The 27309-nt window shown below is 39.9% G+C and overlaps 1 protein-coding gene across 4 annotated transcripts; it reads right to left on the reverse strand.

Annotated features, from left to right (window-relative positions):
- Positions 1–2563: 2563 nt before the first annotated feature.
- Positions 2564–27079, reverse strand: DNAJB4 (DnaJ heat shock protein family (Hsp40) member B4). Of its 4 annotated transcripts, none has more exons than XM_071565705.1 (4): positions 26991–27079; positions 11067–11352; positions 8149–8723; positions 2564–6580 (listed from the first exon to the last, which is right to left on the reverse strand). In XM_071565705.1, the coding sequence occupies exons 2-4, from the start codon at positions 11275–11277 to the stop codon at positions 6347–6349; spliced, it is 1020 nt and encodes a 339-aa protein (XP_071421806.1). In that variant the 5' UTR covers positions 11278–11352; positions 26991–27079; the 3' UTR covers positions 2564–6346. The 4 variants fall into 4 exon arrangements, with proteins under 4 accessions (XP_071421806.1, XP_071421808.1, XP_071421809.1 ...); XM_071565707.1 differs by lacking the exon at positions 26991–27079 and adding an exon at positions 26911–26929; XM_071565708.1 differs by lacking the exon at positions 26991–27079 and adding an exon at positions 14513–14531.
- Positions 27080–27309: the final 230 nt, after the last annotated feature.

Here is a 27309-nt window from a genome sequence, read left to right on the forward strand (position 1 = left end):
TGTTGTCATTTAAATCAGAGGAAGATCACATTGCACATATGCTAAATTATTGTCAAAAGCCAAACTTAGAAAAGCATCTAGATGAAATTGTCACAGCAGTCACCAGCTTCAGTAAGAAACTGCAAGGAACTGTTCAACACTCAAGTTTCACCTCTGTTACTGCAGAGGTACATTACCATGGGCTTCTTTCTTCCTAATCTACAAGTGCTACTTATTAATATTGCTCTGATCATGGATTAGCAGTTTCAATCATTTAACCAGCATAACATAGTGTTGACTGAGTGATCTGTAGACCTGGAAATGAGCTAGACTGCTGAGAACCTCAAATAGAAGCCTGGAATGGACAAAAGACATTTTCTCCAACTACAATCAATCCTGCTCTCAGCTTTCTTGAAAGTGTACCCACTAGGGAAATACCTGCCAACACCAACTAACACACAGTAAAACAGGATCATGAATCCAAATAAGCCTCCAGCAACTCAGGATACTAAAGTGTTGTAGTTTGGGATTATTATGTAAATTCTCTCCCCTGCCACTTAACTGCCCAGGCCAGCGGTTAACAAAAGAAGTAGTTAACTGTTGATCGCCGGGGTTTCTTTTTTTTGGATTTCTCGGGAGTCTTGGCTCGGCGGAACGGGGGAGTGGGGGCTCGAAGGAGGCAGGCTGCCCTGCTGGTTACTGCTGGGGTTTTTTCCTGGCTGTCTTGCCGCTGCCCACCTCGGACTACTTTTCGTGCCGTGCTGCTGTTGCTACCTGCCTTGGATTTGCTGCTGGTTGCTCGTACCTTTCTGCTTCTTGGACGGGGAACACAGGGGGAAGAGACTGAGTCCATCTGAAAGCCCACTGCTCGTCTGTTTCGCTGGAGAGGGACTGAAACTCACTCTGCACCCAGCCGGGCTGTGACAAGGACACTTAAGTATAACCTTTTCTCCCGGAGAAAAAACCTGCTGGGTTATGTTGTTGTTTTGTTTCTTTTGGTTTGTTTTTTTTCCCTCTCTTGTGGTGTTGGGGAAGTGGGTTGTACTAGTCTGTTTACATATATATATATATATATATATAGCAGTTATCCTTCTTGTATTAAAATTCCTTTTCTTAAATTTGATAAAGAGTGGTGTGATTATTGTGGAGGAGGCCCCTCCCCTGCTTGTGGGTAAAACATTTTGGGTTTTTTGCCTCAAACCGAGACATAAAGATCCAAAAATTACTTAAATTTCACTTTTTGAGGAAGAGACTTAGCAATTTAAATAAAAACGTTATTAGTCTTGCCTTTGAAAAGAACAATAAACCCTTTACCAAAAAGAAAAAAATTAATTTCATCCTTTTATCCCAAGTATATTGTACAATACAGGTTATCACATTCTTCAGCTTCTCACCCATAATATGTGGGATGCAAGAATCATGGCATTCAACAGCCATAAAGTTTGTGGAGAATGTATGTGGAATCAAACACATCACTAGATATGAAATGCCACTACCAGTAAGAGTGTTTCACTATACATGATCTATCTATCTGGTATTTCGGGTGCTGGCTGGGTGGGGTTTGGAGATTTTTGAATGTAAGGCAGAAGAGCTGCAAGTATGGTAATTTGTCCTCGATAAAGCAATCAGGCATGACTAACAAGATTGTTGTTGTATAGCTCCTCCCTTGTGTAAACCAGTAATCCCAGAGAAACAAAACAAGCACAGGGCACTTACATCTTCTACGCCCAAGGAGATCAACAATACATCTCTACTTTCACTCTTTAAATAATAAACAATTAATTGGAGAAGCCTGAAGGAAACAAATCATGCCATCTAATAGTCCATTGCTGAGCAATTTAACAAATGAAGAGTTGAGATTCTGTACTTCCTGAGGGGATTAGTGTTGCTATCTGCCCTGTTTGTTTGCCAAACAGTAAGAGACTCTATGATGAATACCCCAATTCTACAGGATTTGTTCAGTAAGCAATATAGTAAGAAGTATTCATGTCAGCTGCAAAGGAGGACCAGCATTTACTGACTGGAAAAGGACTAATGACTCAATGATATTTACAGCAGCATGTCTGAGTCCTGTATTTTTTAGGTCTAGTCCATGAATTCAAGAGACAAAATTTCACCCTAAGTTATAGAAAATTTCACTGGTAGAGTAAAACCTATTTTACCCCCAAAGTATGTTACCCATGAGCCAGACTAGCACATAGGATACACACGCTAGAAAGGAATGCAGGAAATTTGTTCAGCACACCACAAACAGGCTTCAACAAGCTTTTAGCATGGCTAATCAAAAATGGCTCAATGGAAGAGTGTCATACTATTAGTCCCACAAAATCAGAAAGCCTACTGTGTAGCAACCAGAGCACCATTGCATGGCAGAAAGGAGAAATGGTTGTAATAGAGCTTGCCCTACTCTCAAACAGCTTGAGGTTATCCTAAAGCTTGATGTTGGGGAGATTAAAAAAGGATCTTTAGAAGCAAGAGGTTTTCACAGACTTGCTGGATTAACTTCAAAGTAATTAAATTACTTTTACTTTCAATGGCACCTAAGCAACCTTCAGGAGACCAAAACCCCTCCTTTCACCCAAACTTCATGAATGACTATTTTATTTACATGTATCTCAGCAGTTACAAATATAGTAGGTGACTGAGTATTTGCTTCCTTCTCCCAAGTAGCCTTTATTAAATAATCAAGTGGGTTTTAAAACATAGCTTTTAAGCACAATTTTGATTAGAAAAATATTGTATTTCTGAATCCTGGATTAGATAGATATTAATGATTTCTTCCATATTTTGAAGTAATTCTTCTTGCTGTTTTCCGAAACATATACTTTGTTAACTCTCCATAAGAAAAGAAATACAAGCATTTATTTCATACCAGTCCCATATAAGTTTTGTATTTTGAGCTTGAAAACACTTGGAAAAGTTTAGTTTGCTATACATATATATATATATATCTATATACACCTCTAAATACACAAGATACTGCAATTCCTCAATTTAACACTACTCCTCTTACCTGAAGATGGTTACAAAAAAATAGTCCTAGTTGCTGTAACTTTTTCTTTTTTTTTTTTACAAGTTGGACTATGGTTACAAGATCCTGGATTACAAAATGCTCTGTTCCATTAGCTTTTAAACTGACAAACAGTTATTTTAAGATGATATGCTTTTGAAGTCATGTAGCTTGCAGCATTTGCCATCATAACAAAACATAAGAGAAATTTAAAAACCAACTTTACACCTTTTTACTTAAAAACCACATAAGAAATGCAATACGGAACATACTGAAATGGAAATTTTTTCAACAAACAATATATAGTGTTAACAATATGCAGAAGCACTAAGCAGCAATTTTTTTTTTGTGATACTGCTCCAAGCAATTGTTTACTTCTTGTAGATATAGGACTACAACTTACTGATACTGCATGATGAGATCTGCAGTAAAAAAATTCATTTGAACAGTATCTCCCAGAAATTTTACTCCTTTGAGTAACAGAAATGGTATTCTTCTTGTGCTCATTACAAAGTTTTTGTAAATTAAATCCCAACTTCCATATGATTTACTTTCCCACAGAGAATCACATATATAACACTGCTATTTCTTAGGCTACCTAAGACAGCAGGTAACTTCTAAATTTCCACAGGCAAAAGGCTGACAGCAAATCCTACATATTTTCTTATGAAAAACAACAACAACAAAAAAAAACCCTTTGAAAGTATTATTAAAGCACTGTATTATGGTTTTAAACTCAAGTAATAAAGCGTGCCCACAAGGCATTTCTTTCACCAATACCATGCCAAACCCAAGGGAACCAGCCCTATTACTGTATTATAAAACTAGACTATTACAGAGGGCTCTCTATCTTTTATGCATATTTTAAACTCGAAACACAACTAACTCATATTGGTATTCAAAAAAGACTCAATTCAAGCATGTGAAAGTTTATGGGCAGCCCCTATCCTACTTTGTGTCTTAAGCAAACTATCTTTAGGATATGGGGTCTTCCTTCTTCATGGGAGCAAAATGTGGCCTTTGAAAATAATGAATACTTGGGATTAGCATGACCCTACCCAAATGCTTTTAGAGGGTCCTTTATGCATCCTTCCATGCCAGCACAGACCTACTCCTTAGACTTTACCACCCACCTTTGAGATAAGCCTCATTTGCAGAACGTGGCTCATAGCACTGACTAGTGAAAAGTGTGAAATCCAAGTTCACAGAATTATTTAGGATGCAAGAAACCTCTCAGTATTACCTTGTTCAGCACCCCTGCTCATGCATGGTCAGCTGGAGCAGGCTGCCCGGGACCACAGCCAGTCAGGTTTTAAGTATCCTCAGAGGTGGCAACTCCTCAACCTCTCCAGGCAACCCAGTCCAGTGTTTGACTATCCTCACAGTAAAAAGGTGTTTCCTTGCGTTCAGATGGAATCCCCTGTGTATTAATCTGTGTGCATTTCATCCTGTCACTGAATGCTACTGAGAAGAGCCCAGCTCCTCCATTTTCATTCCCTCACATCAGGTACCAAGATCTCCCTCAAGCCTTCTTCCCCAGGCGGAAGAGCTCCAGCTCTCTCAGCCTCTCATACATGGTCCTGTGCTAAAGCCACTCCACTAAATTGGTGTTTTCCAACTACTATAAAGTCCAGTACTCAAAATCTATCCTCATCGGTGCTGACAGCAGAGAGGAAGGATCATCTCCCTCTGATATCAAAGTTTTGGTCGTTATTGCCACAAGGCTGCATTGCTGGCTCACAGTTTGTTGAGTTTGTTGGTGAGTTGCTCCTCAGGGAGCAAGACTTTGCACTCTCCCTTGTTAAATTTTGTGAGAATCCTCTGTCCAGTTCTCCAGCCTGCTGAAAGGCAGTACATCAGCTGGTGTTACCAGCCACTCCTCCCAAGTTTTATGATTTCGAAACTCCATCCCATAATTCAAGCCATTAATGATTTTGAACAGTACTGACCCCAGTACTGAGCCATAGGGTAGACCAGTATTGACTTGCCTTCATTTGGACTTTGTGCCACTGATTACAACACCCTGTGCCTACTCATTTGGTCAGCTTTTAAATCCACCTCACCTTCCACTTAATCTAACCTGTACTTTATCAGTCTGCCTGCAGATGGAAAGGGTAAACAACATGGACTGTTCTCCCAACACCCCCAAAGCTCACTGCAGATGGCAGTAAGACCGGTCAAGCAGGATTTCCCCATTGTAGATCTACTACGCTGACTACTCCTGATTACCTTTTGGAAATGTATCCCAGGAGGATTTTTTTCCATCACCTTACCATGGGTTGAGGTGAAGGTGACTAACTTCCTTCTTATTTTTCTTGAAGAGTGATATTTTATCTTTTCCAGTCTACTGGAACACCTCTCAATCTCCATGACCAGAGATAAATGAGTGGCTTTGCAGTGGCATTAGCCAGCTCCCTCAACACTTGGGTGCAATCTGTCAGACTCACAGAATTCCAGTTAAAGTGCACCCTAACCTGGTCCTCCACAGCTTGGGTTGCAGACTTCCCCTCTGGTCTCAGGGACCTGGAATTCCTGGATCCTTGTTTTACTAGTAGAGACTGATGCAAAGAAGGCACAGAGTAACCCAGCCTTCTCCATTTTCTTTGTCACCAGCTTCCCTATCCCATTTGAAAGCAGGCCCACTTTTTGCTGGTCATGTACTTGTAGAATCCCTTCTTTCTGTCCTGCCTGAAGGCTGAGGAACCACCCCATGGCAAATGGCTACTCTGGCTCCTAAAGTCATATGCCCTTCGTTAGGCTCACAATGCAGCCCTGACACTTTCTGGGGCAATAAAGAGAGTACTTTCATTGAACTGGGGAGTGGTTCACGAGTCCAACCTGATTTTTCCAGCCAATGCTTTGTGCAGTGGAAGGCAAAATACTAAAATGATCTCTTTCATGTTTTGCTCTTTAAAATATTTGTGTATTTCTACTACTATCTCCAACTCCTGTATAAATGTGTAATGTTATAGACAGGGAAAGGATATAAGAAATAAAGTACTTGGAGGCTCAAGTACTGTATCAGAAATACACACTGATCTGGTAAAAAAGTACTGCATTTTATATTAAGCAAAATAATGAATAGATTTTGCTGATTAGGAAGATGTAAAACAAAATCAGTGGTTTTCTCTGTAAATTTTACTGCAGAATTTACCTGTATGACTTGTACTTGAACCCTTTTCTTCTCATGCAGCATTACAGTATTTCCCCCCCACTCATCCCATGAAACAAAAACAAAAAAAAAACCCCAAAGATTCCACTAGTTGTTACAGATTGCACTTTAAAAGCACAGACTTTGCCAGTCTTCTGCATTTCCAGTGTCCTATTTTAATCTGTTAACATATACAGTCTTCCGTTTTATGAAACTGGAAGATTTCGCCTAAGTACTTCTTTTGATGCTGGAGAAATGTTATCGGGGAAAATTACTTCAAACTCTATAATTAAGTCTCCACGTTGGTCAGGATTTTTGGGAAGTGGCAAACCATATCCTATAATTCTTCTTCTCATCCCAGGCTTTACCACTTCATTTACTGTCATGGGTATGGTTCTTCCTTCTATCGTTGGCACGTTGAAAGAGCTGCCACACAAAGCCTAAAGAAAGATCGTAACACAAGAAAAAAAATTAGAACTTTTTTAGTACCTACAAATGAATTTGGATCATTTAGAAATTACCAGAATTCTAAACAGTATTTCTACTGTGAACTAATGAGGTATCACTGTTCCTCTTAAAAAGAGGTTTCAATCTGTCATTGAGTATCACTGAATTTATGAATCTTAAACAATGGCCACTGGAGGGTAATTGAGCTTGTAAATCCTTCAAAGACTTTATCAAATAATAAGGGAGCTTGGCAGAGTGAACTCATTCATACTTCTCTAGAGATGACAGTCTTCTAAGTTTCCACTGGAAATTTAGAATCTCATTTCATTTTTTGTTTGTTTATATTGTACAGGGGCTTATTCTAATATACTATCAACCTATAACAAATTGCAGAACAACATTTGAGTGTCTATAAGCAGAGGAATATCAAATTTCAGAGCTACATTCAGTGAATATTTGTGATGCTCAAACAAAAGCTAAAAATTATTTTGGTGCACCAAAATTAAAACATTAGACCTCTTTATCCAACAGTTTGTTTTCATTACTAGGACCTCTGATAACAAGATTTTGATTCCTCCAACTTCACCTAAATGTGATTTAACATATTTAGTTCACACTGAGAAAATGTACAATTTACATAACAATGTAATAAGTCTAAATAGGCTTTTATCTACCAAGAAACTGCATTACCCACATTAACATTAAATATTGTTGGTTCTGCCTCCCTCATATTACTTTAAGTGCTTCACCCCACTTCACACTTATTTTATTTCAGAATCCTTTAAGAAGGGAGCTTAATGTACACAGAGATCTTATAATGCAAGCAAGAGTTTATTCCTCCACCTGATACTAAATAAGGAGAAAAAAATACATTACACACACTCATCTACCTATCTTTTAAATGATGATTACATTGAAGTTTCAGATTCTTACGAACTCTCTGAAGTTGCCTTTCTGACTTTTCCTTCAGAAAGCCAGTATGTTTAGACTTGGAATTTTAAAAAGCTACACCATTTTTGTTGTTATATATAGCTCCTCAACACCTGTTTACAATTATTTATCTTCATGAAATCAATCTCTGTCGTTTGAAATCACACTGAAATAACTTATAAAACAGGAAACAAAATTTGCTGGCAGTAAAACTACTTTAAGCATTCCTACTTTGTCCTACAGAAGTAGCAATCATCTCACAGCAGCAAGAAGCATGCTACATAGGATGTATTTGTTAATTTGCATTTGTCACTTCAGCCTAATACATCATTAGCTACAAAGGTAATGTATGAAGATTTAAGATATATCAACCTTTACTCTTACCCTTCCACACTTATCCACTTCCACCTCTATAGTAAACAGCTTTAAATACTACTCCATTTTATCAAAGCAGCTATTGCTTCCACTATAAATAAATGTGCTCTTCAGCCACACATTGATGAGAAACTCTATTTAAAAAAAAAATCCAAAGATCCAATCTTAGAACTTCACAGCTGCCATACAGCTTTGGCCATTGTATCACATTGGAACAACCTGAAATATTTAGAGTTCTACCAAAAGAGAATCTTACCTCCCTTAAACTGATCTTAACAGGATAGATAATATTTGATCCATCTCTCTTGAAATGAGAGTGAGGTTTATCTTTAATGATAAAAACAATATCAGCTGGAATTGTGTTGGGTGTTTCATCGCCTTCTTTTGGAAAAGTGATTTTGGTGCCTTCTTTCCATCCTCTTTTTATCTCGATAGTAAGAATTTTGTCCTCTGTTCGGACACTTCTGCCATCTGGGTTAAGCCTTTTACGTGAAATCCTCATTCTTTTTGTGCAGCCATGATAGATCTCTTCCAGTGACACTTTAAGTTCATGGATTACAGGGGGATCTTGTTTACGACGTAACTGGCTGCCAACTGTATTCCTTTCCCTTGGAAAACCATTCATACTAAAAGTAGTGAAGGATCCAAAGGGATCACCATCCACCTCCATGTCTTCAGTGTCTCTGCCCCCAGGCATCCTTCTTCCAAAGAAGATCTCAAAAGGATTTGTGCCACCAAAGAAAGCTGCAAATGTAGCATGTGGGTCGCCATGGAAGGAGTACCGGAAGGTACCACCCTGTCCATCAGATCCTCCAGCTCCTCCTTTCAGACCTAAATAAGACAATAAGCAGTTAAAAACAACTTGAGTATTATTATAAGCTTTCCTATTGTAGAATGTAATGATATAAGAACTGGTAAGTCAAAAAGATATTTGCAGTAGAGTCAAAGGTCTCTTCGAGGACTTACCATGACAGGATGCAGTACCAACTAGTAATTCAATAGCTTGAACAGCAACAAAGTTCATGAAGCTCTAGAATGACTTCAGAAAAATGGGTATTCTGACACTGACAGTTTTATTGCATATGATTGAAACCAGTTATTTTAACGAATTAGCATCTTAGAGCAGAAGACAGGTCTGCTTGACTTGATCTCTTCCTTTTTCTGCAAAGTCTTTTGGGAATCGCATCCCTCCACAAGATCTCTTCTGGGGGAAATTATGCACTCTCATATGCAACATTTTCCATAGTTTCTATGGCTTAGCTTCAATTCTGTGTTAATTAGTTCTACCTCTGTCTTTCTGAAAGTCATTTTCAGTAAAAGGTAATATCCCACCAGTCAAGCACATACACGCTTCCTAATGCTCAATTTAGAATCTCAAACTTATCACAGATTGTGTTCTATGATATAAAATAGGTAGGAATCTTGGGAACTCCTTTCAATGCAGCTACAAATAAAAACATCTTTGAACTTATTAAGATCCATTTGGGTACAAAAATCTTCTATACACCAACACTGTCTTTGTGCAAAAAAAAATCAGGTGGTTCTTTCTCTTCTATCTTCACAAGATCTATATCTCATTTCTTCCTGCTAAGATTTCCCTTACAATTCCCTCTGGACAGTCCCCTGTACTTCCTGTGCTCCCACTTCAAACCCAGCTAAAATCAATTTTTTTAATGCCTCTTTCCCAATAGATGATCGAGTATTTTCTCACAGTAGTGCTCTTCTGCACTAACCATTTCAGGACACTTTTTTAAACCTTTAAGATTACAAGACTGAAAGTCTTCTTAAGAGACTTTTATTAACTTACAATGCTTGTTTTTTTAGGTTTTTTTCCCCTCAATCTTAGACCAACTCAGAACTACAGCTGCTATCTTACCTCTGCAGTCATAAAAATGTGAAGGCTTATATTAATGAAGCACGTTCTGCAAACCATAAATTTAAAAGAGGGATTTCTCAGGTTTTGTTTGTCTCAGTGTTTAGACTGTTCATGCATAACCTTAGTATCAAGTACCAACAATAACCAAGTAAGACATTAGAATGCTTTCCCCATATCAATACCAGACCATATCAAAAATACTCAGCAACACGTAGCAAATCCTTCTGTCACAGCACTGTTAGTGCCAAACAAGTAGATCAGGGGATTCAATCTGTGATAGCAGAAGGACACCTCCTGGAACAACTGGCTAAAAGTTATTGAAGGTACATCAAGTTCCTGGCTGTAAAAAGACAGCCCTTTCTCCTTCCTACAAAACTCAACCCGCTGCCTTTCCTTTACAACTACTAATTACACTCTTAGATACAACTGAAGAGCTTAGAGAACAACTGAGGCATCAGGAGGTATCTTCAGATTCACCATTCTAAAAATTCGTACTTTGTATCTTTCCTCAAAGTCTTTGCAATTTTATAACAGTAAGAGTCCTCCTGTTTAATAGCAGAACACATGCCCTTGAGTGAATAGCAACGAGCAGACCTAATTGCCACAACGGAAGTAATTATTTTGCGTGGAATTTGTAATCCCATACATTTATGGAAAGGGATGTTAATAACTTCCTCTGTTGCTCAATCATAAGACTGAAAATCATGTTGGTCAAAAATATAAAAAGTCATCTTCTCCAGATAACCATTTTAGGACAAATATGACATTTCTGAGGCCTCATTCTCTTGGCATGTTATCACTGTTTACAATTAAAGCTCAAAAATTGTTCTGGTATTTCATGACATCAGCCAAATTCTTTCCTCTCTAGGCAAGAAGCCAAGGACAACTACAGACTGGACACCTGGACTTCTGCTCAGAAGGACTGCCTTGCCTAGATCAAGCAGATTGCCCTCAAGCAAAAATTTAAGAAAATAATATCTCTTTGGAACTGCATCTCAAAAAGTGCCATGGCAAGAGAAGACAACATTAAGAGATCCCAGAAAGCTATTTAGAGTCTCAGACACTTTCAGGAGCTTTTTGCCTGTCAAATATTTGGGACTTATAAGAAAAAAAAAACATTAAAAGAAGAAATTAAAACTATAGCAGCATTAAAACCCAGCAACGTATTTTACATTTAAAAAACTGATGAGCCAAACAAATACATTGCCTAAACATGAACACATACAGTGTTTTCCTCTAGGTTTTGCTTCATTCACCATAATGAAAGTGACTAGTCAGAGTATAACAGATACACATACCTTCCTCCCCAAACTGATCATAAATGTCTCTTTTTTTAGGATCACTCAGCACTTCATAAGCTTCTGCAATCTCTTTGAATTTTTCTTCTGCGTGGGGAGATTTGTTCTTATCCGGATGCCATTTCAGTGCTTGTTTTCTGTAAGCCTTTTTGATATCTTCATCAGAAGCCCCTTTTTCAATTCCCAGGATAGAATAATAATCTTTCCCCATCCTGAATGCTGGAGGAATTCAGATTTTCCTTGCTATAAAGAAAGCAGCGTCCAGTGTCTTAGCAAGGTGGAGATGCTAGAGAAGGAAAAACAACAACCAAAGTTTGAATTTAAACAAACAGAACTGCTATAAATCACCAAACTCTCCGATACATTACAGACAGACTAGACAGCTTCTCTGTGTTTTATTCCCTCCCCTGCTGCCCATTTATAAATGATTACACACACTGGACAAGACACAGCCCTTTGTAGAGCCCTCCCATCGACACTACGTGTCTCCGCTCTTTCTAGAACGACAACTAATCGCTGACGTCACTTCCCCCCGCCCCGGCGGAACGGCCGCCACAGCTCCCTCTCAGCGCATGCGCAGAACGGCTCAACTTCTGTCTCCCTTCCCAAGCAACCAAAGGTGAATCCAGTGCGATAACAGAGCCCCCCGCCGGTAACTAGCAGAGCCCCCCGCCGATAACTAGCAGAGCCCCCCGCCGGTAACTAACAGAGCCCCCCGCCGGTAACTAACAGAGCCCCCCGCCGGTAACTAACAGAGCCCCTCGCCGGTAACTAACAGAGCCCCCCGCCGGTAACTAACAGAGCCCCCCGCCGGTAACTAACAGAGCCCCCCGCCGGTAACTAACAGAGCCCCCCGCCGGTAACTAACAGAGCCCCTCGCCGGTAACTAACAGAGCCCCCCGCCGGTAACTAACAGAGCCCCTCGCCGGTAACTAACAGAGCCCCCCGCCGGTAACTAACAGAGCCCCCCGCCGGTAACAGAGGACTGGGTGCGGTCAGCCCTAAAGACTCAGCGCCCCAAGAGAACTGCAGTAGCCCTCATAAAGCAATTATAGCATTTTAATTCACTGTTTCTATAGATACAGCTGTACATAATTGTCTTCCAAAGATATCAACATGGACTTGTACCCTTTCCAGCAAAGGCTGTGAAGTATTTTTCACACAAATTAACTACAAAGCTTCATTTGTTTAAAAATAAAATTAAGCCACCCTCAAACACAGCTGACTGTGGTCATGTACTATTAAGCAGAAAAAATTAATCTGAACAAAAACTCTACACAATTCAAGCCACTAAATTAAAACAGATCAAAACAGAATAAAGCAAAGATTTCACCAGAGTATTTTAGAAATCAAGAACTTTTGCATATATGTGGCTATTCTTTCAAATGTAACAGATGCCAAATACTATTGAAAGAAGGAATCAGCTCCCCTTGCCACCAAAGCTCTCGGGACTTACTTGCATTTTGGCACACTGGGGGCCACCAGGTTATAAGATCAATTATCTTTACAGCTGAAGGAGGAAGTTGTTGCTGAGTTCCACATGGAACAAAGCTAGTCTTTCACTACATGACCCTTTTAATCTTTATTTTGAAAGTGGTACTTTAGTTAATTTAAAATTCGTATTTCAGACAAATTCTTCGAAACCCACATCCTAAATTCAAAATTTTCTCCACTACAGCGCTCTAGAAGCAGTAGGTCCATACTATGAAAAAAAACCAGGACTTCAGCTGATTTCATGGGAAGCACAGCACCACTCCCCAGGGAACAACTTCACTTACATTTTAGTGGGCAGTTTTAACCTTCTACATTCAAGAAATTGTTGCAAATGAAACAAATAACCATCCAAACCCAGCAGTTTTGATACTGTGAACAACTACAACAGCAAACAAACTTCATCACTACCGAGAGCGTCAGATTCAGAGCTGCCTTGGAAGAGCTGCTTCTTGTAAAACGAGCAGGACAAGGAGTTGCTGTGCTCTCACACCGTGGTTTAAGTAACCTCTGGTGGGATCATAACTTACATCACTTGAAGTGTTCCCACCAGTGAGTGTCTGAGGAGGACACCTGGATGTCTGTCACTGTCATCATATCATAAGATTGTCAGAACAGCAACAGCTCACTAACTTCAGGGCTGTATTTTCCCTGATGATTTTCAAAATCTCGGGGCAATCAGAGTGGCAGAGGATGCATAGGCCAGATTAAAAAACAAGGTATAAGACAATATTAAACACATCATCTTTTAAGCATCAAAAGAATACTCAAGCAGTGCAATAAGCAAGGCTTAGTGATCCACTTTCTTCCCCCCTTTGTAATTTTGTAAAACACATTATTTAATTTTGCAGGTTACATTAAAAACCACAATAGAGTGAGGATTTCTCATTAAATCTAAAGTTTCTTTGCCTTATTTGTCAACACTTACAGAACAAATTCTGGGAACAAAGTTACACTGGGACTGTTTGCTGACAATCACAATGACTAATTGTTCAGGCATCTTTCCCTAGAGAGGGGGATATGCTACTCTGGCCTAAATGCTGAGGTATACCCTAACTATTTAAGTTATTCCCTAAAAATTAAATTCCTTAAGATTCTGAGTGTGATGTACAGCAATGACTATGTTACTTCAACTTCCTGCCCTGCATAAGATCTTCATGTCAGAATGAATTTATAGTCTGAAATCTCGTATCTTGTAAGAGTCAATGGGTAACTGAAGCATCTCCTGGCAGAAAGCCCATTCCTCCTTCTCCATGCTGAGACCTTCATTTTCTCATGCAATCAGAGACCTTTTGGAAGCACACGTTGGCTCCTCTGACATACTGAGCTCTTTCAACAATTCCTAACAGAAAGAGATATGACTCTTACAAGTATGGAAAACTTTTTTAATGTAAATTATTATTAAAGGAGTAGTGTGTACAAGATGGATATCTAGTAATTACGCTAATAACAGTTTGGGTACATCTGATCATACCACCACTTCTTCAGACAGTGAAATCCATCTGCTAAGCATGGTAAGTTTTTTCATCTTCAAACCTTCGCATATTAGAGCAGTTTCAAGAAAAGATAATAAATCACAACTGCTAGATTTTTAGAACTCCAAGTATCTTATATTTGCAATTCTGTACTGCTCATTTTGTTCTTTTATCCATATTCCTCTTCAGAATTATTATCAAAAGAAAAGAGGAAAATCGTTCATGTACTCCTCAACAAGGCCATCTGGCACTCCAGTCCCTTCAACTAAGCACAGATAAAAAAAAAAAAAAACAAAACAGACTTAAAAAATTCAAATAAATATTTAGTTTTACTGCTATAATCCTTTCTTCCGTGTTAGCATTTACACCTAGGGAAAAAACTTCCATACTGTGAAAAGATTTCACTTCCAACATGCTTGAATATTTTTTGTTTAAATGCCTGAATACATGTCCTCTAAAAAAACCAAATAAGCTCATTACCTACTGTGCATCACATGAACTCCTTCACAGGATTATCTTGTTCTTAACAAGTTTCTCCATTTTTAAGTTATGTCTTCCTCTTTTGTAGCAGCACCTGGAAACATCACAGGGCATTCTGTCACCAGCCCATTTCCCAGTCCTGGCGTGTGGGTCACCTCTGCCCTCAGACACGGGCACGCTGTGCGGGGGCCCTGCAGCGCCCACACCTGCCCGTGCCCGGTTCTAACTGGCACACTGGGAAGGTGTTTGCTCACCTTCTGTGTGGCCTTTCACCTTTAACTTGAAGAAGGGGTGGTTGCTGTGATTGAATTTGTTTAGGCAGCATTAACATCACACAGCCCAACAGATCCTATGTGGTGAAAGCTGCCCTGACAAACCAGCAGGAGCATGTGCTGCAATTTATTCAAGCCTCCCAGAAGCAAGTCATTAAACCACCTATCCATAAAATTACTAAGACCATAATCTAAGACTTGATTAAGTTTGCTGCTGAATGGGAGCTAAGTAACTTTGTGGACATACAAATCCAGTAATGCACTTGGCTGCGAGGCCACCTCAGAAACATAACCAATAACAAATCCCTCACCATCAACAAGCTTTGGTTCTAATTCCATGTCTCTGACTGATATATCACATTATGACTCAACCATCTGTATCATCAGTTCTTTGCTTACACAGACCTCAGATACAACAGCTACGTTCCATTTCAGGCACACACAGAAAAAAGTTACCATCATCACTCCAGTATCAAGCTTTTGCTTATGGTCAATTCTGTAAAAGAATTTTCTGCCAAACTAGCCAGTCTTAGACACGTCCTCCTGTTCTTAGAAGCTACTTTAGGGCACTATCATGGTACTGTTATTATAAGTGAGAAAGTTAACAGCCTGTATTCATCCAGTGCTTCTTAACATCAGTGTTATTTATTACAGTACAGATTTAAAAGGTTTAACTGAAATTCCCACTTTTTTGTTTTGTTAATGTAGCCTGGGGGAAAAAAACCCAAACAAACAAAAAACCCCAAACAAATAAAAAAACAACCAAACAAACAAAAAACTCCCGACTCAGTGAGTCTTCAACTGTAACAAATTACTAAAATTCCAAATAGATGACTTATTTAAAAAATTGTCAGGAAAACAGAATAAAATTTTGAAAGCATACAAAACTTGGCTAATATGAGCTCACTCTTATGTAGAGGATTTTTAATGTTCTTTGATCAAAAACAAAGTAACATTCACTTTGGTAATACTAGACTTTGTTTTTTCATCTAAAAACGTTATGAGATATACCCTAGGACGCTGAAAATTGTTCCTTCAACAGCTCACCTTCACTACTGCGACCGAGTTGGGCTACTGCACTCCACTTGAGTCAGTATTTCAGTGAAATAATTGTTGCTTTAAAATATCTTTCTGATTATTCTCTCTGCACAACCATAGTTTAATTCACATCATATGGACAAGAGCTACAAATTCTAAGCTTGGCAGTGAGAGCAAGATCATATCAATTCCAGGTCTTAGAACAGTTTCATTGACAATATCAACTTTGAATCAGTTGCTTTCTTTAAAGAAGCCTTCCTAAGAACAACTGAAATTAATTAAGGAAACGCTCATAACAACAACACACTGAACTCAAATTCTTGCTCAATTGTAAGCATGTTATTTTAAGGAAAAGCTGCTAAGCAGAACAGTGTCAATATACCCTGAAGTTGATTGAAATTGCTCATTATTTCCTTTAAATTAAGCCTTTTTTCTGTATTCTTCACCTATTAAAGCTCTGTAACAAAACTGAAGAAGACAGGAGTAGATCACAGAACAAGTTAAAGAGCAAACAAAACCACAAAGACAAATTCCAGACAGATCACAACTATAAATACACATGTGCACGTAAATGTCAAGGCAGATGAGCCAAATCCCTCCCCAGGAAAAGCTTTCACAACAAAGTATGGCAATATTCGCAAACTGACACTAATGAATGGAATAAATTTATATTTGTCTACAATGGTTTGAAGAAAATACACCCATATACAATCATAAAATTTCCTGTAAAATAATCCATTATTTTCCCAGAGAAGAAAAAAGAAAAAATCCTTTTGACAATGACTCTTTTCCCCATCACCTTTAACTGCGAACTGTTTATACTTTTTATACACTTTATACTAAGAATAAGACCTCATACATGCAAACTCCATTCATAAATTCAATAGTTTTAATACAGAACTATTCCGTAGCTTGTATTTTAGAAATACCTTTTCGACTGTACAAGAGAAGCAATAATTAGTTGGTTTTATAATAAACATCTAACAGAAAATTCAAAGTTAAACCTGCAGAGCATAACAGTTCTATCTAATTATGGGCCCTGAAGGAAAAGCTTCATTTAGTCCCACACTTCACAGTTACATCAGCCCCAGCATCAACAAAAATATTGTCTATTTCTTCCTAGCAGTATCTGCTTCAAAACAATGTTTACAGTATTACTGGAACACGCATGAAGTTCTGCTCATGCCAACAGGCCACAGGACCTGTTTTTTAAGGTCTTCAGTGGAAAAGTTTACTTTAAACATACATTCCAGAGCCTAAATGAATTTACAGCTCGTTAAATCTCAAAAAGGCGCATGCCAGCACCCAGGGATACATTGTTACCACTTCTGAATCTTTAAAATTAACATATAATTAAGCCTCTGATTCATGTAGCCTTCAATTTTATTTGGTAAAGTTTACATGACAAGACAGCAGGTGCTGTTGGAAAATTTTTTTAAGTGACTTTTGTTTTCCTTGTTGCTTTTTGTAACGATAGACCCAACAGTTAGAATGCCATGCACAACTAAGTATGTCGACCATACTTAAACTTTAAAACTTACTGAAATTTGTTGCATATTAAGTTATAGGCTTGGGTTCTTATCTTCAGAAAATTATTATTCTCACGACATTTACATTATGACCGATGCAGAAGTACATAAAACAAAAGAAAAAGAAAAAAAAACCTGATCGAGTAGTTTTCATATTAAACACAGTTACAACTATCTTCAAAAACATGACCAGGACAGTAGCAACACATGCACAACGATCCCTCATCACAACACAGCGAACTTAAATGTCATCAACATAAAGAAACTGTTTTCTCATACCTGATTCCTGTCTACTAAGACGCAATCTCTACAACAGCTGAAGAACAAAAATACACTTAGAAGAACCTTCCAAATTTTACCTTTGCACCACTAGGAGGGAATGAACAGCTTATTGCAAGCCGGCAATGTTCTTAGGACTGGGCTGTGAGGTCCTGCACTGATGAAAATGCAACTAACTCCCTCTTAGGAATGCGATTAACTACTTTAGTCAAGTACTAGACAGTTTGAGAAACGCAAAAGGAAACATGCCAAGGAGGGCTACACAAAGCAACACAGAAAGTATTTTCATCGACAGATTAAGGCTTCCCTCTTCTGAAAGAATAGAGATTCCCCAAGTGCTTCACAGTTCCTTACTTACATTCAGTCTCCATTTCGACTCCCACCCACATAACTTCTGTAAAAGGATTCTTATTCAAGTTGACTGGTCAGCCAGGAAAAATGTCAATCACGCAAAACATTTAACAAGTTCCCTCACGTTACAGACTATGCCTATTTACCACACTACTACAAACTTAAAGTGATGTTGCCATATATACTTCTGCAAACAAATATATGGGAAAACATACTGTGTTGGTAAGAAGAAATACCCTCTCTCGGTTCATAGGAAAGCCGAAGTCCTGTTTCCTCCAAGAAAATGTTCAATTTTGACAAGTTCTGCACAATTTACTATAAAGTTTCCAGTCTGGGGCAAAGAAGGCAGAAAAATGTAGTAGTCAAAGTTTCCCCCTTAAGTTTTACATATAAAAAGCCTGGATTTGTGTCCTAATTGCTTTTGGCTCTGATGGCTATCATTCAGGAAATTATTCAAGCCTCAAGGAATTCCATCCTGAAACAGCCTATTTGCAAATGAAGAGTTAGACTTTATCACACTCTTTATCGCACTGTACTAGTCCTATCTCTGACTCCCACCCTTTCCATTGTTATGTAACAGGGAAAGATACAATGAACAAATGCTGATGTCTGATGAACAGCTTAACACTGTATATGTTCAGTTTCCCTCCTAGGTAAGTTGCTTTTTATTTGATTGTAATAAGTTTTATTGCCCTTTTGGCACTTGTTTTAAGAAAACATACTGCTGTAATACAAGGCTTTCAGATTCTCCCATGCCAGCACACTCAGAACCCCGAACACGTTATCGATACTGTCACACAGGACTCATTTATTGGCTGTACAGACGCTTTATACACTCACAGGCTCCCATGTTACACTGTTTTCTCAACATTGATACTGTACCACATAACAAAATATATACTGTTTATAAAAGGTTAAAAACGTACTGCTGAATTCTGATCAGTGTCAAAGAATACAAGACAGCTTGGTAGCCAGAAAAAAAACCAAACTGCAAATGATGTGCTAGGAGGTACCAGGAAACAGAACCAAAACAGAAAACATTATTATTATCATCATTATTATTGTATCACGTGAACACTACAGTGCCAATAGCACCTCTAAACTTGAACACTGTGCAATGCTGTCTCCTTCAAACTGCTCAAACAACATATATTAAAAAATGTTCAGAGGACTATAAACGATAATCAAGGATAGGCCAATGTTTCTACACAGGAAAAAACTAAGGAGCCTTGAATTCTTCAGTCTATTAAAAACACAGAAATCACAAAGATCTGCAAGGTCTACAGATGACAGAGAAAGGAGGAGGAGGCATGAACCGTTCATGGTCTGCGCCCATTTAAGCCAGAGCTACCAAGTGTAACTATCAGCAGCCAGTTAAAACAATAAAATGAAGTTCTACAAGTTATAGAATTCTCTGCCAAAGGACACTGGAAACTCAATAATAGTGTCAGTGGAACACCAAAAAAATGACATAGAACAGATGCAAGTTTCTCAACAGAGAAACCAGAGCAAGAAAGTCAGACTCAAAATAAATATTGAGAAACATGTGTAGACCCCTACCCTCATTTGTCTCCTGCAGATCAGTTTATTATACAAAGCTTGAAAAGTAAGCAATGAGAAGTATACCTGTATTGTTTTGCACCGAAGTGAAAGTGGGGGGTTCTTTATAGTAAAGACACCTTTTCAAAAGAAGTATTTAGTAACACTTGTGTAGGTATTTCCAATACTGCTGTTTTAGGTAAAGGTGAGGCTCAATTCAGCATTCACAGTCAGTGGATTCAGCCCTACTCTTGCGGCACAAAAGGTGCAGAAATCTCTCTCAAAATACAGAGACAGAATGGCCAGCTCATACACTGTATCTCCTTCTGCAGCCCAGCACTCTCCACCCCACAGACCAGGGCCAGCTGGCACAAACTGAAGTAACATTTGCTCTGGGCCAGCTGAGGCCGGACACAAGGCCAGGCAGCTCAGACCCCGGGAACTGAGATTGGCTCCTTCCCAGCTCTTCCACCAAATGAATCCTGGTGCAGGAGAACTTCTGTGATCTAATAGTAGTGCTATGTACTGATTAACAGGAAAAGGACAATGGAAAAATAGCACTAGTTTCCACAACAACCCTTCCTGATTTTCCTTCAAGAAACGGCAACAAAAGATGATGTTTTAAAGGCATTTAAAATACATTTATTTCAATACCCTTTATAAAGTTAGTTATCACAACTCTTCCTTACCCAGGAAACGTTAAGGCTGGCAGAATGTTTCATTTATTAACTACTTCAATGAAGTACCATAATACAGCTCTTATTTTAATAAGTCTCCCACCTGTGGAAAAGGGAGGGTACTGCCACCTAGACCAATTTACTGGCATTTACCTTAACCATGGTAGCAATTCCTTCATTTATAGCTAAGCAAACCTAAGGGGTTCCTTCCACTAAACAACGTAATTGACAACCTGTTGTCTCAGCAAAGAAGCAGCAGCAGAGAAGCAGAGTATCTGTAAAATAAAGACAGTCCTCACAGGATGCCTCCTGGAAAAAAATCTCTGTGAAGCTGGCACTGGCACGACTCAGATGTGACCTGATCTGAACCTGAAGTCTGTCTGTCCAATAGTTCTCAACCTATCATTAAGTATTTGGACTTGTTCTATTTAAAAAAAAAAACCCACAGTGCCAACACACTGCCAGCTTGGAACATAACACATTATAGAAATGTTTTCCTAACGATGAATATACTCTACAGGTTGGCACTGAAGGCTGACAGGCTCATCTAGAGTTTTATCACTACTTTGGTCATGTAACATAACTAAGGAACAGGCAAAAGCATTAGATTTTTTTTCTGACATACTAAAAAAGCTACCAGTAAACACAGCAGTTCAGAGAGACAACTAAAATAACATGATACTAATCATAGTGACAGGTCACATGCAAGAGGGGAAAGGGCAAAGGACAGATGGAAGATGCTTGCACAATCCCTATCCTCACTCCACTTGTGTCAGTTTTTTGCCTGTAACAATGACAGAAATTAATAGTTTCCCGTAGAAAACAAACCTTTTTTCAGCCTTGATGAAGCAAAAGAACTGCAAAACCCATAAATCCACTTGGAAAAGCAACTCGGCTACATTTCACTGTTTTTAGTTGCCCTTACACTCCAACAGGACAAAGGCTATTAATGCACTCCCAAATAAGGAACTGCACATTTTTGCTGTGCCCACGTGATCACGCTGTTCTTACATAAGCAAAAGGAGAGAGTCACACTAGAGGCTTTTTCCAGAGTGTGCTCGTCAAAATCCCACCCAGCTGCTCTGATTCATGCAGCCAGTGTTAGAGGCAAGGCTGAAAACACACACTGAACTGTTGTATCAAGACAGGAATTTGAAAAGGAGATGTCAGAACAACTGTTCAATCTGAAAGGAGAACATAGGCCAGTAAGTATGTACTTCAGTTCACCTACAGAAGGCAGAAATACAGGCAGCTCTAGTTATATCTACCACAATCTGCTGTAATAGAAGCCAAAATAGTTGCTCATTAGTCTTTCAAGTGTTCCAAACACATTCCACAGCTAAATTACACTTCACAGTTGTTTCTAATCCCCCTTGTCAGTCTAGGAAAGTTTTGAGAAAAGATGATGGAACTAGGGAGTCTAACAGACCTATTTTACAGTTAATCTCTTAAAGGACACTATTCCTCTAGATTAAGTGGTGTATGCTTAGCTAAGAGGTGAAGAAATGTACAACATGGAAAAACGAGCAGTTCAGCAAAAAATATCTTGATGTTCTGAAGTAATAGGAAATTTCAGCACCTATTCTACTAAGAGACTATTAAAAAACTACAGTTTCATGAACTTTTTCACTCACTCTTAAGTTCAAATTCTGCATGGTATCCAGGCCTAGGACGACATCACTGTATAAAGTGACATATTTTCTTTTCACTTTTTCGCTCCTTCTTATAAAAAAATTCAATACAAAATCCAGTGATAAATTAAGGGACAGCTGCAAATAAGTACTCATGGAAAGGAAAAATCTCAATCAAAACATTACAAAGAATCAGTCCACTCACAGGACATAATTCTAACAGACAAGCTGTAAAATGGAAGGAAAACATCTCCTTTCACTATTCTCTGTGGAAAATACCTATCCAGTCAGCAGATCTACAGGTATGTTTTTGTTTAAGCTGAGTTTACAGAATCTCCTGTTTTCTTGCTCTTCAGAGCAAGTCAAATTATGACATGGACTGTTTTGGTTTTCTTGAGTGATCTTTGAGACTAGGTCAGCAACATTCATCCTTCCTAAGCCTTTGTGGCACTGCTATTCACTGCAAACATCTCTTTTACCCAAAAGATGCATATGACCCTTACAAAGTTTAAGAGGATTTTCAGTTTAGGTAAGATTGTCATAATCACGGTTTTATGGACTGAAAGGATTAGTAATTTAGAGCTTCTAAATCATCTCTTCCATATTTTTCTTCCTCAGTCTCAGAAAAGATTTACCATTCTCCATTTTTCTTAATTTACTCAATGATATGAGCACAATGTGGTTAAACATCAGGTGTTGTGGCTCACAAATTAACAAATACAGTAGTTAGCTTAATTAAACAGTATCAGAAAGAATACTATGAGGGACCAGTCTTATGTAACAGGGAAGTACACCAACCTCTTCAAAGTAACCAAGCTTTACCCACTTCAAGATGAGAATTTTGAACATTTATTCTGCCTTAATTAAAAAAAGTACCTACACACTTATTAATAGGACTTGAAGGCACATTCTTCAGTGTTCTGCTGATAGAGGGATATTTTAAGACACTTCTATCCTCTATAGCTACTACTGCATTATTCATTTGTTCTCCTTCTCAAAGTCCCTCAGTTCCCATCTCCCCCTTCGTTATTCCCCATATGCAACTTCCACGCTCAGCTCCATTGCCCAACTTATTTCAAGGCCTTTCACACCTCTCCCCCACCCGGGAGGAGCTCTGCAGATGTTAACAGCAAACAAATTCTGTGTGCTGTTTTCCTTCCCATGACACCCACACAAAAACATCCACAGCCCCCCTGAACAAGTCAGAGCTGAGGACTGATGACACATTTCATGCTGACTAATATTATCCAGCTGCCTTTCCCACCACAATCTTTCTATATGGTGATCCACAGGCTCGCTGCACCCCGCAGCTGTACTGAAGGAAGATGTGAGTGTTCTCTGATTTATCCTCCTGTATTTGACACATCCAGGGTAATGGTGGCCTAATGCTGTTTGATAGCTTTCTATAAGCAAGTCTTAATTTTAACTCAAATACAAATAAAATGACATTCACAAGAGTAAAATGTGAAAGGAAAGAGCTCTAAGGAATCCACAATATTTAATACATTAAAACTTTTTGCTAAGAAATGCTGCATGACTGAATGTAAGCCTAAAACACCAAATATTTGAGGGTTGGGTTGTTGGGTTTTTTTCAAACTCAGCATATAAAAGTTAATCAAGTTGGAGACCTGAAATTTGCAATTACTACCTCAATGCACAGGAGGTAAATAGAAAGCTCCTCACAGATTAGCACTTGTTGGGATACAGACCACGTGCTCAGCCTTTACTCTTAGCAGCTACTTAAAGGAGTTTTCTACTGATAATGTTGCAGATCCTGGACACTCTTTGCCAGTGCAGGAGTAGCAGCTGACAGGATCTGAATCAATTGATCTTTATCTCCCAAAACGATGAAATCATCAGAAATCAGTTGCAGATTTCCCCACAGCAGCAATGACTTGCAGAAAGCACAGCTGGCAGATGTATCCTTGTCTCATAGTCAAGAGACCACAATCACTTTTTCTATATAGGTGTTTACTGTACTGAGGCAAAACTAAACAAAACAACATTACCCAGAGACTTTGCAGAGGCAACTTTATAGAAAATGTAACCCTCTGGTTTACGGCCCCATGAGAAGTCTTCTTACTTGTACCAGAAAACCATTTCCTTCAGGACTGCCATACCCCTTTTGGTCTTGCCACCACAGATCAAAGTTAAAGTGAATTGTTAAAGGGAAAAAAGCCCAACCAAGCAACTGACCAGAACTCGGTGCAGGCAGGCACTGAAGTGGCTTTGCTTACATAGACGACTTCGGTCAGTTCCTAAATCGATGCTTTTGCAACACCTGAATTAAGCTAATTTAGAAATACCCCAAGGACTTTTTGGTAGAAGTATTATTTCATACACACATTATTTGATATTTTTTTCCCTCAGAACTCTCCATTATTTAAGTCTGTGACAATCCACACAATACATAAAAAGTTTTCCGACCTGTCAGATTTTTCGTTTAAGGTAGATGTTCCTCAGTAAATACATCTACCAGAATGTTGTTCTCTGATGCTGATTGAAAAAAAACCCAAACCAACAACTACTATGGCCTGGAAACCATAAGAGATGTCACAATCCAGTATAATGAGTTAACAATCACCTTCCTCCAATGTCTAAAAGAAACCTAGAAAGACCTTTTAAAACTCCATATTATATTACTTCTTACATTGTCTACTACCTAATTATTACAATTGTGAAAGGTGATACATTTCTCTACTGTACATCCTTCTCTAATGAGTTGCTGTACGAAGTCAAGCTTATTACACAGTAAAACCAAACTTCTCATGCTCCAGCAGCCCAGTGCAAACTACTTACAAATCCAGCACATTCAACTTCTTAGAAGGCAGATTTGAGAAAGCAGACAATGAGCAATTTCTGCAAGTGAGGAAACAGAATATGCTGGTGCAGGCTGCTGTAACAAGCCAGCAAAGTACTGGAATGAATATTGCAGTAAGCACTGCTAGGGTTTAGATCCTCACCCAATCCATCAAGAGATTAAAGAGAAAGAATTAATCCCATAAGGATAATTTTCCTATCAGAAGTAGCATTTAATAAAGGGAAATGATGACAGAGTGCTTAAGAGATGTGGTTTTCTAGCAGATTGGTTCTCCGTGCTATCATGGGAAATATAGAGAAAAGCAAACTCTTTAACTCTCAATAAAGATCATTGGATCAATTCAGGACCAGTGAAAATAAAGACAAAATATTTATATAATGTGCAACACTGCAAGATGTTTCTTTAATTTGCTAAATTTAATGTTATGACTCTCTCTAAAGCCTAAGAAATAGTGATTTTAAGAACTGAGAAGATTAAGGAACATAAGTATGCTAAACATCACTCTCAGCGTTTAAATGAAACATCACCTCAAACAGAAGTAAAAGGCTGATAAATTCAAAATCAACATTCACTATAATGCAACTAGAACACTGACAGTACCAGACAAGTGTTCTTGTCAGCCCAAGGCAACACAGCTCCTTAAAAATCATTACTGTTAAAACGCTACCGGGTTATCTCACACAGCTTAGCAAAGAATCACTAGCACATTTTGTAACAATAAAAAGCAGAGCACGTTGATGCTCCACATCATCTGGTAAGGGAAGAGCCACAAAAGACATCGCCAGTGGCCAGCAGTGGCTTCAGTGCACCATCATCCACCGCTATTGCTCAACTTACTTACTAGCACAGCGTGGCTGGTATACACAGCCAAACTCTCAATAACACAGAGAACAAAACATACTTCAAGGGTAAATGGCTGTTTAGAAATAGAAGAGTCAAGCATAAGAATTCCTACTGATTTTGCTTTACTTCCTGCTTCCTGCCCCACCTCCGGCTAACACAGCTACATTACCGGAAAGTATGTGCTAATTCTCAGGAACAGGCTTTTTCAGCAAAAATATCAAAAGCAGGAAGTTTGACCTGGCTCTAATTATGCACTGTAATCTGCCTAAAAGCATGTAGGAATTTTAACTTGGTGGAATGTATTTTTCTTAACACCTTTTTGAGCTATACTACTTCAAAACTGAGTTGGCAGCACTAGACAATGCAGGATAATCTGACCTCAGCAGCACTGTAACCTAAGGTTATTAAAATGATCCCATTTATTACCATAAGGCAGCACAGAACAACCAAGGCCAGCTGAAAGAGAAGACAGTGGGATGCATTTTCTTACGCAAATTCAACAGAGTTGCTCTCTCCCTGCACACAGCCCAGACCTAAGCAAAGTCTAAGATAACACTTTTTTAAGTATAAGTACTGACAACAAACTAAACATATTCATTTAGGCTGGAAGAGACCTGACATATTTCCGGTGGAAGGCACGTATGTGTCAAAAAAAAAAGTTTGAAATTTATTTAAACCAGAAGCCTACGGAGAAGGAACAGTTCAACGAGAAGTATGTTTTTAAAACTGTAAAGCATCTTCACAGAATAGTCGAGAAAGCAGTCCCCCTTCAGTACTATTTAGTCTCCGCTGCTACGATATTCTATGACCTTATCTAGATGTAAAACCTTTGCAGGACCGTCACCCACATTCAGCACGACAGTCCATCCCCCCCAGGTCACAGGACACAAACAAGGCGCAGATTAAAGCATTGCTGCCTCCAGTTATTCACTGCAGTTTGTGCTTGCGCAGCCAGAAAAGAAATGCCCCCAGCTGTGAAAAGCGTACAATAGCCATGAGTTAATAACCAGCCGCGGACGCTGCCGGAGGAGGAGAGGAAAGCACGCCAAGAGGAGTCAGGGGAAAGCCTGTCCCGTTTCGTGGAGCTGCGGAACGGCTCAAGATCCGTACGGAGCGAGCGGCGGCCGCGCCCGCGGGGCCACAACGGACAGAGGGTGCCGGCCCTGCCCCGGCCCAACGGCCCTGCCGGGCCCTGCCCTCCGCGGGGCTCTGCCCGAGCCCTCCCGCTGCCCCCCCGGGCGCCAGGGCCGCGCCTCCCGCGTTATCTGCCGCAGTTACCCCCCGTGACACGGCAGGCACACGGTGACCGCCGCTCCCTGGGGCAGCGCCGCGCCGAGGGGGAGAAAGCCCGACCCCCACTCTCGTTCGCTCAGGGTAGCACCGCCACCGCCACCGCCGCCATCCGCTCCTCTGCCCACCTGGGCGCGGCCGGGAAGGCGCAGCACCCCCGAGCGCGGTTTGGCAGCGCTGCCGATGCCCCGGCCCGTCCCGCACTCACCGAGCGCCGCCACCTCCCGCCCCGACTCGTGCGCGCTCCCGGCACCGCCGCCCCCGCCGCCGCTCCCAGGCGCGCCCCCGCCGCTCCCACCCAAACCACGCGAGATCTGCGCGCGGCTCCGCGCGCCCCCGGCCGCGCCTCTCCCCGCCGCGTGCCCCACGTGACGCGCCCGGGCCTATCAGCGGCGGCCTCGAGCGCTCGCGGCGCTCCTGGAAACATCGCGATCTCCCCGCGCCCCCTGCAGGGCAGCCCCGGAGACCCCGCGGCGGGGGGGCGGGGCCCGGCGAAGCGCCGCGAGCCTTCCCCGCCGTTCTGCTGC

The sequence above is a fragment of the Pithys albifrons genome, chromosome 10, assembly GCF_047495875.1.
Source record: "Pithys albifrons albifrons isolate INPA30051 chromosome 10, PitAlb_v1, whole genome shotgun sequence".
Taxonomy (NCBI): domain Eukaryota; kingdom Metazoa; phylum Chordata; class Aves; order Passeriformes; family Thamnophilidae; genus Pithys; species Pithys albifrons.

Bases quoted from the DNA above. Each gene is read 5' to 3' on its own strand.
- DNAJB4 (XM_071565705.1), bottom strand. From the start codon at position 11,277: ATGGGGAAAGATTATTATTCTATCCTGGGAATTGAAAAAGGGGCTTCT. The intron at 8,724-11,066 runs GTATGTGTATCT...TGTCTTATTTAG, and splicing joins TGATCAGTTTGGGGAGGAAG to GTCTGAAAGGAGGAGCTGGA. The intron at 6,581-8,148 runs GTAAGATTCTCT...ATCTTTCTTTAG, and splicing joins TTAAGATCAGTTTAAGGGAG to GCTTTGTGTGGCAGCTCTTT.